The 18366-nt window shown below is 35.0% G+C and overlaps 1 protein-coding gene across 4 annotated transcripts in view; it reads right to left on the minus strand.

The window, feature by feature from the left end:
• Positions 1 to 18366, minus strand: part of MAP4K5 (mitogen-activated protein kinase kinase kinase kinase 5) — a 141185-nt gene that overhangs the window by 105069 nt on the left and 17750 nt on the right. For all 4 annotated transcript variants that reach the window (XM_027111192.1, XM_027111191.1, XM_027111190.1 and 1 more), the window contains exon 3: positions 13099 to 13156. In XM_027111192.1, the coding sequence (XP_026966993.1) occupies positions 13099 to 13156 (58 nt within the window). The remainder of the gene's footprint in view (positions 1 to 13098; positions 13157 to 18366) is intronic.

An 18366-nucleotide genomic window follows, 5' to 3' on the forward strand; every position in this document is an offset into this window, starting at 1 on the left:
AATAAATAAGAAAAGTGTCAGGCAGTCACATATCCTAGGCAGAGAACTAAAATAACAAGGGCCTAGGTGACTACTTTAAATTAGGTAGTCAGAAATGGGTCTTTACAAGGATATATATAACATTTAAGCTGAAATCTGAATGACCAGGAGGTCTTCTGGGCAAAGATTGTGAAAAACAGTACTTTAGGCAGAATACAAGAGCCAGTTTGATCTTGGACTGGTTAAATAAGAAGAAAAAAGAAGAGAGGAGTAGAGAAGGGAAAAAGATACACAATGAGTTCAGAGAAGTAGGGCCAATCACATAGGGTTTTATAAGCAAGGCTGAAAATTTGAATATTATTCTAAGTGGAATTTGGAAGCTCCACAAAGGTTTTAAGCAGGAGAGCACTACGATCTGATTTGTGTTTTAAAAAGATCATTCCGGTGGCTTTGAGGAAACTAGACGGTGGCAGATGGGAGGTCTGGGAGAAGAAACAGGGAGACGAGAGGGTAAAGATGGCAATTAGGAAAAGTAGATGGATTCAGGATATGTTTTGGAGGTTGAGTTGAAGGAACTTGCTGACAGACTGACTCTGGAGTGCAAATGAAAGAGAAATCAAGGACAATGCCTACATTTTCGGCTTGGCTAACTGCTTAGCAAAATGGGGAAGACTGAGGGAAGAGCAAGTTTGAGAAGAACAATTAACTTGTGGTTCAAAATTATATTATTCCTGATATTCATAGGAAAATCAATGTGATGATATGATCCAACTTATCAACAACTGATAGAAAATAAGTCATTCAAAATGACAAGGTCACGGAATGAAAGGACAAACAGTCGGCAGTGAATCTGTTTAAATATAAAACTAAGTCTAAATAATTGGCATCTTATAAAAAAAAAGACGCAGATTAAATGCACACTCATGCCCCAGTATAATCAAAAAATTCTCAGACTAAAACCTCCAAATAAACTAACAAACATCTGAAAACTGGCAGATGAAGAGGCAGGAGTATAAAGTTCAACATCTTTAAGCCTAGGAAGTTAATGCCTGTTTCATTTCTTAAGTTGGTAAGTTAAAAACACAAATTTAAGTATATTATTCAAAGTCTTAGAAGCCATCCTCTGATAAAACTATGGACTGTGTATCTTTCAAATTATCAGCAATAAAAATAAAAGAAACCTCTAACCATTTTTTGTTTAAAACCTTCAAAAAACATTAAAAAAACCCCACAGTAACAGGTGATTAATCATCTCACTAACCAATAATAAAGTGACTGACCTATCTATTAAAAGGAGAAAGATTCAAACTGGGTTGTAAAATAAAATTTCAATACAATTACTTACAAGACAAACCCTAAAAACCAATGATCCAGAAAGGATTAAAGTAAAATGATAGGCCCAAATATAACAGCATTATCCATTTGTTATATGCTACCCAAATATAAACAAAAAGAAAGGAGGGTTGGCAATAGCAATGTTTGACAAAGTTATATTCAAAGCAAAAAGAGCATCAAAGAACACTAAAAATAACAATTCTATCAGAAAAAATATGAATTCTGTAAGACTGTCACAGAGAAAATAAATCCAATAAAATCAATGATACATAAGTATCAACAGTAACCAACTAGAAAGTATAAGAGGAGGAAAAATGCTATTCACAGTAGCAAGAAATCACCATAAATATGAAGGCCTGTGGCAAAAGCTATAATATTTTCCTGAAGACCTAAATAAGAAAAAATCCTTACTACTGTCAAATGCTAAGTCTTCTAAATTATTCTCACAAGCTTTTTGTTTACTTTGATAAAAATGATTTTAAAGTTCTCCTGGGAGAAAATTATTATAACAGAAAGGAAGTAACTGAAAAATAAAAGCAATGAAGATTATAAAATGCAATGAAAAGTCAGAGTAGTCAAAAACAGGATAATCCTGAAGTACGAATGGGAGGGGGAAAAGAATCACTGAAACAGAAAACAAAACTCATACTTACATGGAAATTCAGTTCATGACAAGTGAGGCATTTCAAACCTGTGAATAAACAGCTGTGGAAAACTGTCTAGCCATTTGAAAAAGAACAGACCAAAGATCTCCATCACATCTTAGAACAAAACTGTCCCTGATGGAGCAAATATTTAAATGTTGGAAGAGGGAAAAAACTTGAAGAAATTGCAGTTAAATATCTTTAGAGTTGACCAGTACAAAAAGCTTAAGTATGAGGAAGAGAGGAATAGAGAAAGAGAACCACCAAATTTACCTAGGAGGGAAAAAATACCTTCCACACAGAAAAGTACCATAAGCAGAGTACAAAGATAGAAGACAAACTGAAGAAAACTTTTAAAACACATGAAAAGTCATTATTTGCAAAATGTAAACAGCATCTAAAAATCAATAAGAAACTTCCCTCTTAGAACTGCTTTTGCTGCATCCCATGGGTTTCGGATCATCCTGTTTTCATTTTTATATGTCTCTAGGTACCTTTTATATTTCCTCTTTGGTTTCTTCAGTGTTCCACTGGTTGTTTAGTAGCATACTGTTTAGCCCCCACGTGTTTGTGTTTTTCGCAGTTTTTTTCTTATAGTTGATTACTAGTCTCATAGCGTTGTGGTCGGAAAAGATGCTTGATATGATTTCAATTTTCTTAAATTTACTGAGGCTTGTTTTGTGGCCTAGCATGTGTTCTATCCTGGAGGATGTTCCATGTGCACTAGAATGTGTATTCTGCTGCTTCTGGATGAAATGCTCTCTATGTATCAATTAAGACCATTTGGTCTAATGTGTCATGGAAGGCCTGTTGTTTCCTTATTGATTTTCTATCTGGATGATCTGTCCATTGATGTAAGTGGGGGGCTTAAAGTCCCCTGCTATTATTGTGTCACTGTTGATTTCTCCTTTTATGTCTGCTAATATCTGCCTTATATATTTAAGTTCTCCTATGTTGAGTGCATATATATTTACAATTGTTATATATTCTTGGATTGATCCCTTGATCATTATGTAGTGTCCTTGTCTCTTGTAACAGTCTTTAATTTAAAGTCTATTTTGTATGACATAAGTATTGCTACTCTGGCTTTCTTTCGATTTCCATTTACATGGAATAACTTATTCCATTCCCTCACTTTCAGTCTTTATGTGTCTCTAGATCTGAAGTGAGTCTCTTGTAGGCGCATATATATGGGTCTTGTTTTTGTATCCATTCAGCCAGTCTATGTCTTTTGGTTGGAGAATTCAGTCTGTTTATTTAAGGTAATTATTGATATATATGTTCTTAGTGCCACTTTGTTAATTGTTTTGGATTTGTTTTTGTAGGTCTTTTTTTTCCTTTCTTCTCTTCTCTTGTGATTTGATGACTATCTTTAGTGTTTGGATTCCTTTTTCTTTTTTGTATGTATATCTATTGAAGATTTTTGGTTTGTGGTTACCATGTAGTTTTTGTATAGCAGTCTACATATATAAAATATTGTTTTAAGTTGCCAATCTCTTAATTTCAAATGCATTTAAAAACCCCTGCATTTGTACTCTCCTCCTCTCATGATTACTGTCTTTAATGTCATATTTTACATTTAATTGTTTTGTGAATCCCTTAACTGTTTACTGTGGATGTAGATGGTTTTATTACTTTTGTCTTTTAACCTCCCTACTAGCTTTGTGTATGGATGATTTCCTATCTTTACTATGTGTTTGCCTTTATCGATGAGCTTTTTCATTTTGTAATATTCTGTTTCTAGTTGCAGCCTTTTCTTTTTTGCGTAGACAAGTTCCTTTAACATTTATTGGAAAGCTGGTTTGGTGGTGCTGAACTCTTTTAGCTTCTGCTTGTCTGTAAAGCTTTTGATTTCTCTATCAAATGTGAATGAGAGCCTTGCTGGATACAGTATTCTTGGTTGTATTTTCTTCCCTTTCATCACTTTAAATACATCATGCTACTACTTTCTGGCTGAGGACTTTCTGCTGAAACATTAACTGATAGCCTTATGGGAGTTCCCTTGTATGTTATTTGCTGGTTTTCCCTTGCCACTTTTAATATTCCCTCTTTATCTTTAATTTCTGCCATTTTAATTACAATGTGTCCTGGTGTGTTCCTCTTTGGGTTAATACTGTATGGGACTCTCTGCTTCCTGGAGTTGGGTGACCATTTCCTTTCCTGGGTTAGGGAGGCTTTCAACTAGAATGCCTTCAAATATTTTGAGACTCCTATAATGTGAATATTAAAGTACTTGATGTTGTCCGAGAGGTCTCCTAAATGGTCATTTCTTTTCATTCCTTTTTCTTTCAGCAGCAGTGATTTCCACTACTCTGTCTTTCAGCTCACTGATCCATTCCTCTGCATCAGTTGTTCTACTGTTTATCCCTTCTAGTGTATTTTTCTACTGTTTACTCCTTCTAGTGTACTTTTCATTCAGTTATTGTATTCTTCATCTGTCTGTTTCTTCTTTATATTTTCTCTTTGTTAAAAACTTTTAACTTGTCACTCTGTGCATCCATTTTCTCCCTAATTAAATTCAAAAGCTTTTGCACAGCAAGGGAAACCACGGACAAAACGAAAATACAACCTATCAGATGGAAGAAAATATTTGCAAATGATATGACTGACAAGGGATTAATATCCAAAATTTAAAAACAACTCATAAAACCCAACATCAAAAAAGCAAACAACCCAATCAAAAAATGGGCAGAAGAACTGCACAGACATTTTTTCTAAAAAGGATATGCAGATGGCCAACAGGCACATGAAAAGATGCTCAATATCAATAATCATCAGGGAGATGCAAATCAAAACCACGAGATATCACCTCACACCTCTCAGAATGGCTATCATCAGAAAGAATACAAATTAACAAATGTTAGGCAAGGATGTGGAGAAAAGGGAACCATGCACACTGTTGGTGGGAATGTAAATTGGTGCAGCCACTGTGGAAAACAGTAGGGAGCTTTCTCAAAAAACTAAAAATAGAACTACCATATAACCCAGCAATTCCACACCTGGGTATATATCTGAAAAAACAAAAACACTAATTTGAAAAGATACCTCCCACTCATCCACCCCAATGTGCATGTATCTTTCATACATGAACATTTATAGTAAGCAAGATATGAAAGCAACCTAAGTGTCAACCAACAGCCGAATGGATAAAGAAGATGTAGGGGTGTATACACACACATACACACACACACACACACACACATACACACACTAGAATACTCTCAGCCATAAAAAAGAACGAAATTTTGCCATTTGCAGCAACATGGATGGACTTGGAGGGCACTATGCTAAGCGAAATAAGACAGACAGAGAAAGCCCAATACTGTATATCACTTATATGCGGAATCTAAAATATATAACAAACTAGTGAATATAACAAAAAAGGAGCAGACTCACAGATACAGAGAACAAACCAGTGGTTACCAGTTAAGCAGGGGGAAGAGCAATATAGGGGTGGATGTGTGGGAGGTACAAACTTACTGGGTGTAAGATAGGCTACAAAGATGTACCGTATTATACAACATGGGGAATATGGCCACTATTTTGCAATAACTGTAAATGTAGTGTAACCTTTAAAAATTGTATTAAAAAATAAAAAAATTTAAAAATCAATTAAAAAACAAATAACCTTATAGAACTGAACAAAGCATAACTATAAACAATTAACAATACTAAAATGGCCAGGCATTAAAATCGCATCATCAAGCATTTACTGGACTTCTATGTGATTCTTTTGGGGTGGAAGAATTTAAACATTAGTCAACCTTCGTATATGAGTGAACTCTAACATAAAGGCAGCAACTTTAAAAAGCCAAGCAGTGAGAAATTCCAACCTTTCAAAGAGTCTTAGTTTACAGTCCCAGCAATTAATCCTTATCTGTTAAATAATAACATCATATAATGGTGCACTTTCTTTCTTATGGTTTCTTGAGAAGTCAGAATTGTAGGATTTTAAAAATATATTCATTAATTCATTACATGAATCATAATCAAAAGTAGGCCATGCCCTTAAATAGAATAACTGAAACTGTGCTATGATGAGCCCAGTATACTTGCTGAAGGCAGATAAGGGATAAACATCTTTTTTTTAACATCTTTATTGGAGTATAATTGCTTTACAATATTGTGTTAGTTTCTGCTGTATAACAAAGTAAATAAGCTATATGCATACATATATCCCCTCCCTCTTACATCTCCCTCTCACCCTCCTTATCCCACCCCTCTAGGTGGTCGCAAAGCTCCCTGTGCTCTGCAGCTGCTTCCCACTAGCTATCTATTTTACATTTGGTAGTGTATATATGTCAATGTTACTCTCTCACTTCATCCCAGCTTACCCTTTCCCCTCCCCATGTCCTCAAGTCCATTCTCTACATCTGTCTTTACTCCTGTCCTGCCCCTAGGTTCATCAGAACCATTTTATTTTTTTAGATTCCATATATATGTGTTAGCATATGTTATTTGTTTTTCTCTTTGTTTCCTCTGCAAAAGCAGCCCATTCATTATCTGGACTATAACTGTTCCTTGAACATAACTTAAATATATATTTGTTCAAGTAAGTCAAGAAGAGGCAAATGCTTGCGCAGTTCTGTTATATTATAGTCTCTTCTATGTGCGTTAATGACATTTTGGAGACCATACTACACTTACTAGGTGGAACTTAACTAGAAGACTCTAAAAGGGTATTATTATAATGAATTCTATTATCCAGGAAAAAAAAGATACTGTGCCATACCTGAAAGCTTATTTTTAAAGTGTTGCAGCATATGCTACCTCAGTAATCTCTCTCTAATGAATCATACACATAATGATCAAAATATTGTATTTGAAATGTAAAACCATTTTAACTATGCAAATTAAGAAATTGGCATAATTATGGTGACACAATTACTCTACATGTCTAACTTTATGAAGCAGCAAATGAAAAGATCAAATATTCACTCATCTGGTCAAAAATTACTACTCCTCACTCCAATGACATTTTTTGAAGAAATAGAAAAACACATCCTAAAATTTATATGGAATCTCAGAGGATGTTGAAGAGCCAAAACAATATTGAAAAAGAAGTACAGAACTAATGACACATACTTCCTGATTTCAAAACTTACTACAAAGCTACTAAAATCAAAATAGTGTGATACAGGTACTCTACAGACATAGAGACCAATGGAATAGAACAGAGAGCCCAAAAATAAACCTTCACATATACGGTTCAAATGATTTTTGACAAGAGTGCTAATAAGACCATTCAACAGGGGACTTCCCTGGTGGCACAGTGGTTAAGAATCCTCCTGCCAATGCAGGGGACATAGGTTCGATCCCTGGTCCAGGAAGATCCATATGCCATGGAGGAACTAAGCCCATGTATCACAACTACTGGGCCTGCACTCTAGAGCCCACATGCCAAGACTACTGAGGCCTGTGCACCCTAGAGCCTGTGCTCCACAACAAGAGAAGCCACCATAACGAAAAGCCTGCACACTGCAATGAAGGGTAGCTGCATCCTGCTGCAACTAGAGAAAGCCTGTGCAGAGCAACAAAGACCCAACGCAGCCAACAAGAATTAACAAATAAACAAAAAACAGACCATTCAATGGAGAAAGGACAGTGTTTTCAACACATGATATTAGGAAAAAATGGCTATCCATAAGCAAAAGAATGACGTTGGACCCTTACCTAACACTGTATGCAAAAAAATTAACTCAAAATGGATCAAAGACCTAAGACTATAAAACTCTTCGAAGAAAACATGGGCAAAAGCTTCATGTTATCAGATTTGGCAATGATTTCTTGGGTATGACACCAAAGGCACATAATGATCAAGGCACAGGCAACAAAAGAAAAACAGGCAAACTGGACTTCAAGAAAATTTATACATTTTGTGCACCTAGAGACACTATCAACACAGTAAAAAGGCAACCCACAGAATGAGAGAAAATATTTGCAAACAATCCTTTCCACATAATGATCAAGGGATCAATCCAAGAAGAAAACATAACAATCATAAATATTTATGTACCCAACATAGGAGCACCTCAATACATAAGGCAAATGCTAACAGCCATAAAAGGGAGAAATCATTGGTAACACAATAATAGTGGGGGACTTTAACACCAAATTTACACCAATAGACAGATCATCCAGACAGAAAATAAATATGGAAAGAAAAGTTTTAAATGACACAAGAGACCAGAGAGACTTAATTGATATTTTTAGGATGTTCTACCCAAAAGTGGAAGGATACACCTTCTTTCAAGTGCACACAGAAGGTTCTCCAGAACAGATCACATTTTGGGTCACAAATCAAACCTTGGAAAATTTAAGAAAACTGAAATTGTATCAAGCATCTTTTCCAACCACAATGCTATGAGACTAGAAATCAATTACAGGAAATAAACAGTAAAAAACACAAATACATGGCCGCTAAACAGTGCGCTGCTAAATAACCAAGGGATCACTAAAGAAGTCAAAGAGGAAATAAAAAAATACTTAGAAACAGGGCTTCCCTGGTGGCGCAGTGGTTGAGAGTCCACCTGCCGATGCAGGGGACATGGGTTCGTGCCCCGGTCTGGGAAGATCCCACACGCCACAGAGCGGCTGGGCCCGTGAGCCATGGCCGCTGAGCCTGCGCGTCCAGAGCCTGTGCTCCGCAATGGGAGAGGCCACAACAGTGAGAGGCCCGCGTACAGAAAAAAAAAAAAAACCCTAGAAACAAATGACAACGAAAACATGACAATCCAAAACCTATGGGATGCAGCAAAAGCAGTTCTAACAGGGAAGTTCATAGCAATTCAAGCTCACATCAAGAAACAAGAAAAATATCAAATAAACAATCTAACCTTACACTTAAAGCAACTAGAAAAAAGAAGAACAAAGAAAATCCAAAATGAGTAGAAGGAAAGAAATCATAAAGATGAGAGCAGAAATAAATGAAATAGAAACAAAGAAAACAATAGCAAAAATCAATAAAACTAAAGGCTGGTTCTTTGAGAAGATAAACAAAATTGATAAACCATTAGCCAGACTCATCAAGAAAAAAAGGGAGAAGACTCAAATCAAAAGAATTAAAAATGAAAAAGGAGAGATTACAACTGACACTGCAAAAGTACAAAAGATCATAAGAGACTACTACAAGCAACTATATGCCAAAAAAATGGACAACCTGAAAGAAATGGACAAATTCTTGGAAAAGTACAACCTTCCAAAACTGAACCAGAAAGAATTAGAAAATATAACCAGACCAATCACAGGTAATGAAATTGAAACTGCAATTAAAAATCTTTCAACAAAAGTCCAGGACCAGATGGCTTCAAGGGGGAATTCTACCAAATGTTTAGAGAAGAGCTAACACCTATCCTTCTCAAACTCTTCCAAAAAACTGCAGAGGGAGGAACATTCCCAAACTCATTCTACGAGGCAACCATCACCCTGATACCAAAACCAGACAAAGATATCACAAAAAAAGAAAATTATAGACCAATATCACTGATGAACTTAGATACAAAATTCCTCAACAAAATACTAGCAAACAAAATCCAACAACACATTGAAAGGATCATACACCATGATCAAATGGGGTTTATCCCAGGAATGCAAGGATTCTTCAATATACTCAAATCAATCAATGTGATACACCATATTAACAAACTGAAGAATAAAAACAACATGATCATCTCAATAGATGCAGAAAAAGCTTTTGACAAAATTCAACACCCATTTATGATAAAAACTCTCCAAAAAGTGGGCATAGAGGGAACCTAACTCAACATAATAAAAGCCATATACGACAAACCCACAGTAAACATCATTCTCAATGGTGAAAAACTGAAAGCATTTCCTCTAAGATCAGGAACAAGACAAGGATGTCCACTCTCACCACTATTATTCAACATAGTACTGGAAGTCATAGCCACAGCAATTAGACAAGAAAAAGAAATAAAAGGAATATGAATTGGAAAAGAAGAAGTAAAACTGTCACTGTTTGCCGATGACATGATACTATACATAGAAAATCCTGAAGATGCCACCAGAAAACTACTAGAACTAATCAATGAGTTTGGTAAGGTTGCAGGATACAAAATTACTGCACAGAAATCTCTTGCATTCCTATACACTAACAACAAAAGATAAGAAAGAGAATTTAAGGAAACAATCCCATTACTATCACAACAAAAAGAATAAAATACCTAGGAATAAACCTACCTAAGGAGACAAAAGACCTGTACTCATAAAACACTGATGAAAGAAATCAAAGATAACATAAACACATGGAGAGATATACCATGCCCCTGGATTAGAAGAATCAATATTGTGAAAAGGACTATACTACCCAAAGCAATCTACAGGTTCAGTGAAATCCCTATCAAATTACCAACGGCATTTTTCACAGAACTAGAACAAGAAATTTTACAATTTGTATGGAAACACAAAAAGACCCCGAATAGCCAAAGCAATCTTGAAAAAGAAAAACAGAGCTGGAGGAATCAGGCTCCCAGACTTCAGACTATACTACAAAGCTACAGTAATCAAGACAGTATGGTACTGGCACAAAAACAGAAATATAGATTAATGGAACAAGATAGAAAGCCCAGAGATAAACCCACGCACATATGGTCACCTTATCTTTGACAAAGGAGGCAAGAATATACAATGGAGAAAAGACAGCTTCTTTAATAAGTGGTGCTGGGAAAACTGGACAGCTACGTGTAAAAGAATGAAATCAGAATATTTCCTAACACCATACACAAAAAGAAACTCAAAATGGATTAAAGACCTAAATCTAAGGCCAGACACTATCAAACTCTTAGAGAAAACATAGGCAGAACACTGTATGACATAAATCACAGCAAGATCCTTTTTGACCCACCCCCTAGAGTAAGGGAAATAAAAACAAAAATAAAGAAATGGGACCTAATGAAACTTCAAAGCTTTTGCACAGCAAAGGAAACCATAAACAAGATGAAAAGATAACCCTCAGATGGGAGAAAATATTTGCAAATGAAGCAACTGACAAAGGATTTACCTCCAAAATATACAAGCAGCTCATGCAGCTCAATGTCACAAAAACAAACAACCCAGTCCAAAAATGGGCAGAAGACCTAAATAGACATTTTTCCAAAGAAGATATACAGATTGCCAACAGACACATGAAAGGATGCTCAACATCACCAATCCTTAGAAAAATGCAAATCAAAACTAAAATGAGGTATCACCTCACACCAGTCAGAATGGCCATCATCAAAAAATGTACAAACAATAAATGCTGGAGAGGGTGTGGAGAAAAGGGAACCCTCTTGCACTGTTGCTGGGAATGTAAATTCATAGAGCCACTATGAAGAACAATGGAGGTTCCTTAAAAAAGTAAAAATAGATCTACCATATGACCCAGCAATCCCATTACTGGGCATATACCCTAAGAAAACCATAATTTAAAAAGATACATGTACCAAAATGTTCACTTCAGCACTATTTACAATAGCCAGGATATGGAAGCAATCTAAATGTCCATCAATAGATGAATGGGTAAAGATGTGGCTCATATATAAAGTGGAATATTACTCAGCCATAAAAACGAACCAAGTTGAGTTATTTGTAGTGAGGTGGATGGACCTAGAATCTGTCATACAGAGTGAAGTAAGTCAGAAAGAGAAAAACAAATAACATATGCTAACGTATATGTATGGAATTTTAAAAAGCGGTACTGATGAACCTAGTGGCAGGACAGGAATAAAGATGCCAGACGTAGAGAACACACTTGAGGGCACAGCAGGGAAGGGGAAGCTGGGATGAAGTGAGAGAGTAGCATTGACATATATACACTACCAAATGTAAAATGGATGGCTAGCGAGAAGCTGCTGCATAGCACAGGGAGATCAGCTTGGTGCTTTGTGATGACCTAGAGGGATGGGATATGGAGGGTGGGAGGAAGTCTCAAGAGTGAGGGGATATGGGGATATATGTATACATATAGCTGATTCACTTTGTTGTACAGCAGAAACTAACACAACATTGTAAAGCATTTATACTCCAATAAAGATGTGAAAAAAAAATGGGCAGAGGATCTGAATAGATATTTCTGCAAAGCAGATACACAAATGGCCAATATGCACATGAAACGATGCTCAACATCACTAATCATTAGGGAAATGCAAAAAAAAACCCTACAATGAGATACCCCCTCACTTCCATTAGGGTGGCTGCTATAACAAATAAAGCAGAAAAATAACAAGTGTTGTAAAGGATGTGGAGAAACCGGAACACTTGTGTAGTATGGATGGGAATATAAACTGTATAGCCACTGTGGAAAACAGTATGGTGGTCCTCCAAAACAATAAAAATAGAAGAATTCTGGCATGGATGGTGGTGATGGTAACACCACATTATGAATGTATTTTATACCACTGAACTGTACACTTTAAAATTGTTTGGATGGCAAATTTTATGTTATGTGTACATTACCACAGTAAAAAGAAAGAAAGAAAGAGGAAAGAAAGAAAAAAAAAGAAATTGGAGAAAAAAGAAAGCTACTACTGCTCTCATTAGAAACTTTTAGGACATCAAAATAAGTAAATAGTTTCAGGTTTTATACAGTTGTTTTATTTTCAAAGCAAGTTACTCAGTATGTTTTAAAACAAACAGTCTTCGGACAGACAGAAGTATAAAAAAATAAGCATTAGGCTAAGACCAGAATTATTAAACCTATCAACCAGCCAGGGAATGGCTGACATATAAAATATAATTATCCTGAATTTCACCAAATATTCCCCCAAATCAATGAATACTTTACTAATCACATTCTCATAAAAGCTTAAATTGAAGTCCAAATATTTCACTATCATCTTAAAAGAAAATTAATTTAACATTATTTTAACGTTACTTTTTGTTTGTCAATGTGTCTTTCAATTTTTGAATGTGCATATTTCAGACTTCAGCAATAAAATTACTGCATCAAATTCGTCTTTAACCAACAACCTCCAGTGGAATTTAATGTAACCATATAGGAGATACCCTTTTTATGACAACATAAGACTCTTTTGGAAGAAGGGAAACAAGGAAGGAAATATGGAAAATGCTTTTAAGTGATATATTTATGAACTGCACAAGAAAAGTGTTCAAAAGTTGTCTTGAGAGTTTTAATACATACCAGGCTCCAATTTGATAATTTTTACTGCAGCCAGCTCTCCCGTATGTATATTTCTGGCCTAAAATAAAAATGAAAGTAAAACTTTAAAAAAGTCTGTCAACTGTATAAAAGTTACTTGGTACTATGTTAATTAGTTGCTTATCAATCAGGCTTTTAACAAAACTGAAAAACAAAATCTTTATTTCCAGTGAAATGAGTATACTCATTTTCCCAATAAAGAAAATATAGAAAAAATACACACACAAAATTCTCTTTAATCCCACCACTAAAAAACAATTACTGTTTAAAATTTTGGTGTCCTTCCTCCAAGTCTTTTCTTATACTTACTTTTCTTAATTAAAAAAAATACTCATGGTTTTTCTATATTTTATAAATATAGTCCTAGGCCATTAGAGGAAAATAAATAACCAGATCATGTGTATCTTACTACCCAGAGGTAAAAAGTTAACGCTTAGTGTACGTATTTCCTTTTTTGCCCTGTGTATGTGTGCTCAAGTGTGTACGTGTTATAGAAGATGTGCCATCACAGTCTTCGACAACATGATGTGCAATGCTGCCTAATTTTCCACTGATGGTATATATAATTTATTTAACTTATCGGCTATTAATGGACACTTAGGATTTTAATATTATTTTGGAATTATAAATAGAGGAATATATATATCTCATAGCTTTATATCTATCCACAGCCTTGATTATTTCCTTCAAGTAAATTCCTAGAAGAGAAACTACTTACCACTTAAGAAAATATCATGGATAGACTTAGTATAATTAATGCTTCAATGATTATCACTGCAAATATTTTAGCACATATCAAAGTTTATCAGTAAGGCAACCTATAAACATAATTGTTAAGTTAAAATGTATGTGGATTTAAAATGGACATACTGCCATATTGCTCTGAAAAAAATTATGGGGATTCACACTCTCACCAACCTTAGATGTTAAATCTACGTCTGCCAAGTTCTATTATAGGTGCAGATTTTTATTTTATTTTTTCAAAATTATGTACTTTCTCAGTGCTCTACATAATTTTAAATGTCTATATAATAGCTCATATAATCATTCTCCCTTACTGTTAGATATTAAGGATGTTATACATAGTCTTTTCATTATTTAAGACTATTTCTTTCAAATGGATTCTAAGGTATGAGATTACTAGGTCAAGGGTATAAATATGAACATTTAAGGCCATCAACACATACTGCCAAAAGAGCCTAAAAGCACTGTGCCATAATACTGTCAACACGAATATGAGTGCTCATTTTCATTACACCCAGTGTGGCACACTATGTGGAAATGCTATTTAATTATCTACAACATTTTTCATTTTAGTATATTAGATTTGAATATGAATTTTCACACTTGGCATAAATAAGGAGCATATGATAAAACAGAAAAGAATGACAAAGAATGTAGGGAAGAGAGCCTCAGAAGGGATATTTTTAGAAATGACATATAGAGGGTGAGAAAAATAATAGAATGGGGGAGAGGGATGCAGAGGGAAAGTCACAAACAGAAAGGTAGAAGAAAAAAGGATTTTTTCTACAGCAGCAGTCTCAAATATTTTGTGATGAGAAGTTCATATTTTCCTCATCTACTGCAGTAAATAGGGTAAGGAGGAGTCTCAGGAAGAGAAAACAAACATTTTAACTCCCCCCATCCATGGTTACCCTTCCCCCAACTGCAAAGGCATTTAGAGAAATGGGAAAAGGTCAGCCAGAAGCCTCACACCATTCCTACCCTCTCCTCTTCCTTGCCTGTGACAAAAGAATCGCCTCAGGTCTTTTCCCCATTCCTAAGATCTTTCAGCATTTTATATCCATACAGTGGAGTATTATTCAGTGATAAAAAGCCATCAAGCCATGAAAAGATATGGAAGAACCGTAAATGCATACTGCTAAGTGAAAGAAACCGGTCTGGAAAAGCTACATACTACATGAGTCCAACTATGTGACATTCTGGGAAAGGCAAAAGCATAGAAAGAGTGAAAACAACAATGGTTGCCAGGTGTCTGGGTGAAGAGTGATGAACAGGTGAAGTACAGGGAATTTTTAGGATGGTGAAACTATTCTCGTATGAAACTGTAATGGATACACGTCATTAGGTATCTGTCAAAATCCATAAAACTGTACAACACAAAGAGTGATCCTTCATGTAAACTATGAACTATAATAATATATCAATACTGGTTCAATAATTGTAATAAATATACCACACTTAATGCAAGATGTTAATAAAAGGGGAAACTGCATAGGTGGGTGGGTGAGGTGTGGATGAATGTAACTCTATGTATCCGCTCAACTAATCTGTAAATATAAAGCTATAATAAAATTAAATGTATTAATTATTTTTAAAAGAATACACATAAAATTAAATTTTAAGTATACTGATACTTTCAGACATATTGAGTCGATTTTTATGATTAGAATCAACACAAATATGTTGAATTTCAATTTAACAGAACCAAAATGACGCAAGAACCAAGGACACCTTTCTTTAGAGATTCTGAGGGACTCGGGAAGGAACAGATCACTGGAAGATTTGAACAATCACAGAACCACATAAAATATATATAGTATTTTAAAATTCAGCTACACCATGCACAAGCCAAAATATACTATATGTCGTTACAGAAATTAAAAAAAAAGAATATAAGCTATAACTCCCACTGACAGGGTAAACACTTAAGTGTCAGTCTCCATTTTGAAGACATTATTTCTGTTCTCTCCAAATGAAGAACCGATGGGCAAATGTTCATACTCTGTAATTTTCCAGCTGGATTTTTAAAACAGAAAGCAGTACCAGGCTCTTTTATAATGAAAGGCAAAGAGGCTTTCAGAAAAAAAGATCTAAACAGAGACTTTACAGATTCAATTTACTAAAGAGATCTTTCAGAAATTTAACTATACAATTTCACACTATAATCCAGTGGAGTCATACGCAATACTAGTTTTTGAAACCCAACATTTCCTTTCAACAAATTAAGTGTGATATTCTCAAGTATTTTTGTTTTTAACTTTAACACACAAGAATTTAAAGATCCTGCACTGTGTTTATAAAAGGAACTAACAGAAATACCACAGCACCTCTACCAAAAGATCTAAATATATTTCTGATTCCTATTTATTTTAGTAGGTTATTGCTATACACTAATATTTAGACTTAAGGGTATACTGAACACCTAGAAGTCCAATAAAATATTTTACTATAGTTTATCTCTTATTTAATTCTTTATTAATCAGGAATTAAAATTATTAGGTGGAAAAAGATAAACTAATAATAAATGGGATCAATGTCACTATAAAATCCATAAAAGAGCCTTTCCACTTAAATTAAGTTTCTATTCTCATTGCCAAGGTGTTTCCCTTATCTCTTAATATTTCCAAGTCAATTTACTACTGGAGACGTATTTTTACTCAAACTCTCCTGTCTGGATTTTTAATTCATAGTAAGAAGTTAAATTTCCACTTGCACCAAGAAAAAAAAATTAAAGATGTTTATCTTCTTAACTTATCCATTTCTATTTCAACAATACTATGCAGATGCCAGTTTTATAAGCCATGAACTTTCCAACATGCTGTAAAATTTTTAATGTGACTAAAAAATAATTAAAGGAAAAGTCTTGAGTTACCAACAAAGAATAGAAAGATATGACTTAAGGCACAGTACCTCTCAGTAGTGAGGAAGCTGGAAGATAATTTCTTTTAACAGGGGTAAAAAAGGTAACTGGCAAGTATTGACAGTCATCTAAAAGTTATAGCAACCAAGATGGTCACCATGAAGATAAGTGAGATCAGCTCTTGTATTCCACTTCACTGTTCTTTACATTAGGCCCCTCATCCTATCCCCAGGTAATTTCCTTCCAGCATTTCTTAGGGTCACAAAACTTTTCCATGAAGCCAACTGGGGGCATCAATTTCAAATATACACCCTTCCTCCAAAAATATCCTTTAATATAACAATAGAGAATCCAGATATCTCAATATTTAACAAGCTATCTCTTGTGGCTAGTGACTACTTCTTAGAGTCAAAATTATGTATCCCAGACTTAAGAATATGAACTACGATACAAAAGTAGTAACACAGCATCTGTAAAGTTTGAAGAAAGCCAAGTAGCTGGTCTGCCCACAAAAGAAGCAGTCAATTATGTCACAGGTTGTAAAACCTCTATAGCTGATTCTTTATGGAACATTGTTTCTTACAGGTTCATTCAATCAACAAATATTACTAAACACTGAATACCAAATATTATTATTTAACAAATATGTGCCAGGCACTGATATTGATACTGGGGATATAATGAAACAAAACAGTGCTGTCTTTAGGAAGCTTTTTATCAGTTGGTGACACAGAGAAGTGAATAGTAAATACAACGAAGTGTGACAAATCTCTCAAAGGTGATACAAGACAACACAGGAGGCTTCTGAGCCAAGTCAAAGCTGGTTGGAGAAAGCTTCCAGGAAAAAGTAAATCTAAACATGGATATTATGAGAGACTTTCCTGGGAAGAGTGGGGTGGGGTAAGGGATTATAACAGAATTCCAGGCAAAGGTGTAAAGATAGGATAAAACATGGTCATTTCAAAGTAGTAAAATTGTCTTGTATTAAGGGAAACATAAGAGTGTAAAGAGACCATGGTGAGAGACAACATTCCTCTGAAGCTCAGGAAAGACGGTATCACCCACTACCCTATTGTAGCCATCATCTACTAACTTCTTGGTCATCCCTTCTTGTTCACTCAGGACTTTATGGTTCCTGGCTCACAGTCTTCCTCTCCACCCCTTTTCTTGGTACCATTCTTAGAGACTTCAACATCCAGATCTACTCTCTGACTTGTCAATCCTTAGCCTCCTATCTGAATCTTGACTTCAAACATCGTAATTCCTGATCATGACTTCCTACCCTTTCAGCTCACTTACTCTAGTCTTTCCATTCCAGTGATCTTTCCACCTCATCAATCCAGTGCATTCCTATATGACTACCAATTACATCTCTCAATTCCTCACATCTTCCCTTAACTGTCAGGGTTCCATGGTGCACCACTCTATTTATAATCACTCCCTTACAAACAACCTTAACTTCCTTCTCCTCTTATCCTCTGTCATACTAGCCTAGCAAAATCCTAATCTGATTAAACTTGATTATCCACTAATTCCATACTGATATTGAATAGCTAAATGATACTGGGGAAAAAATGTATAAAATCAGACTAACTGGTGTTATTTTCAAATCAAAACACAAACCTCAAACTACAAACTACAACTTC

The sequence above is a fragment of the Aethalodelphis obliquidens genome, unplaced genomic scaffold, assembly GCF_003676395.1.
Source record: "Aethalodelphis obliquidens isolate GAN/ISIS:26980383/991018 unplaced genomic scaffold, ASM367639v1 scaffold10, whole genome shotgun sequence".
Taxonomy (NCBI): domain Eukaryota; kingdom Metazoa; phylum Chordata; class Mammalia; order Artiodactyla; family Delphinidae; genus Aethalodelphis; species Aethalodelphis obliquidens.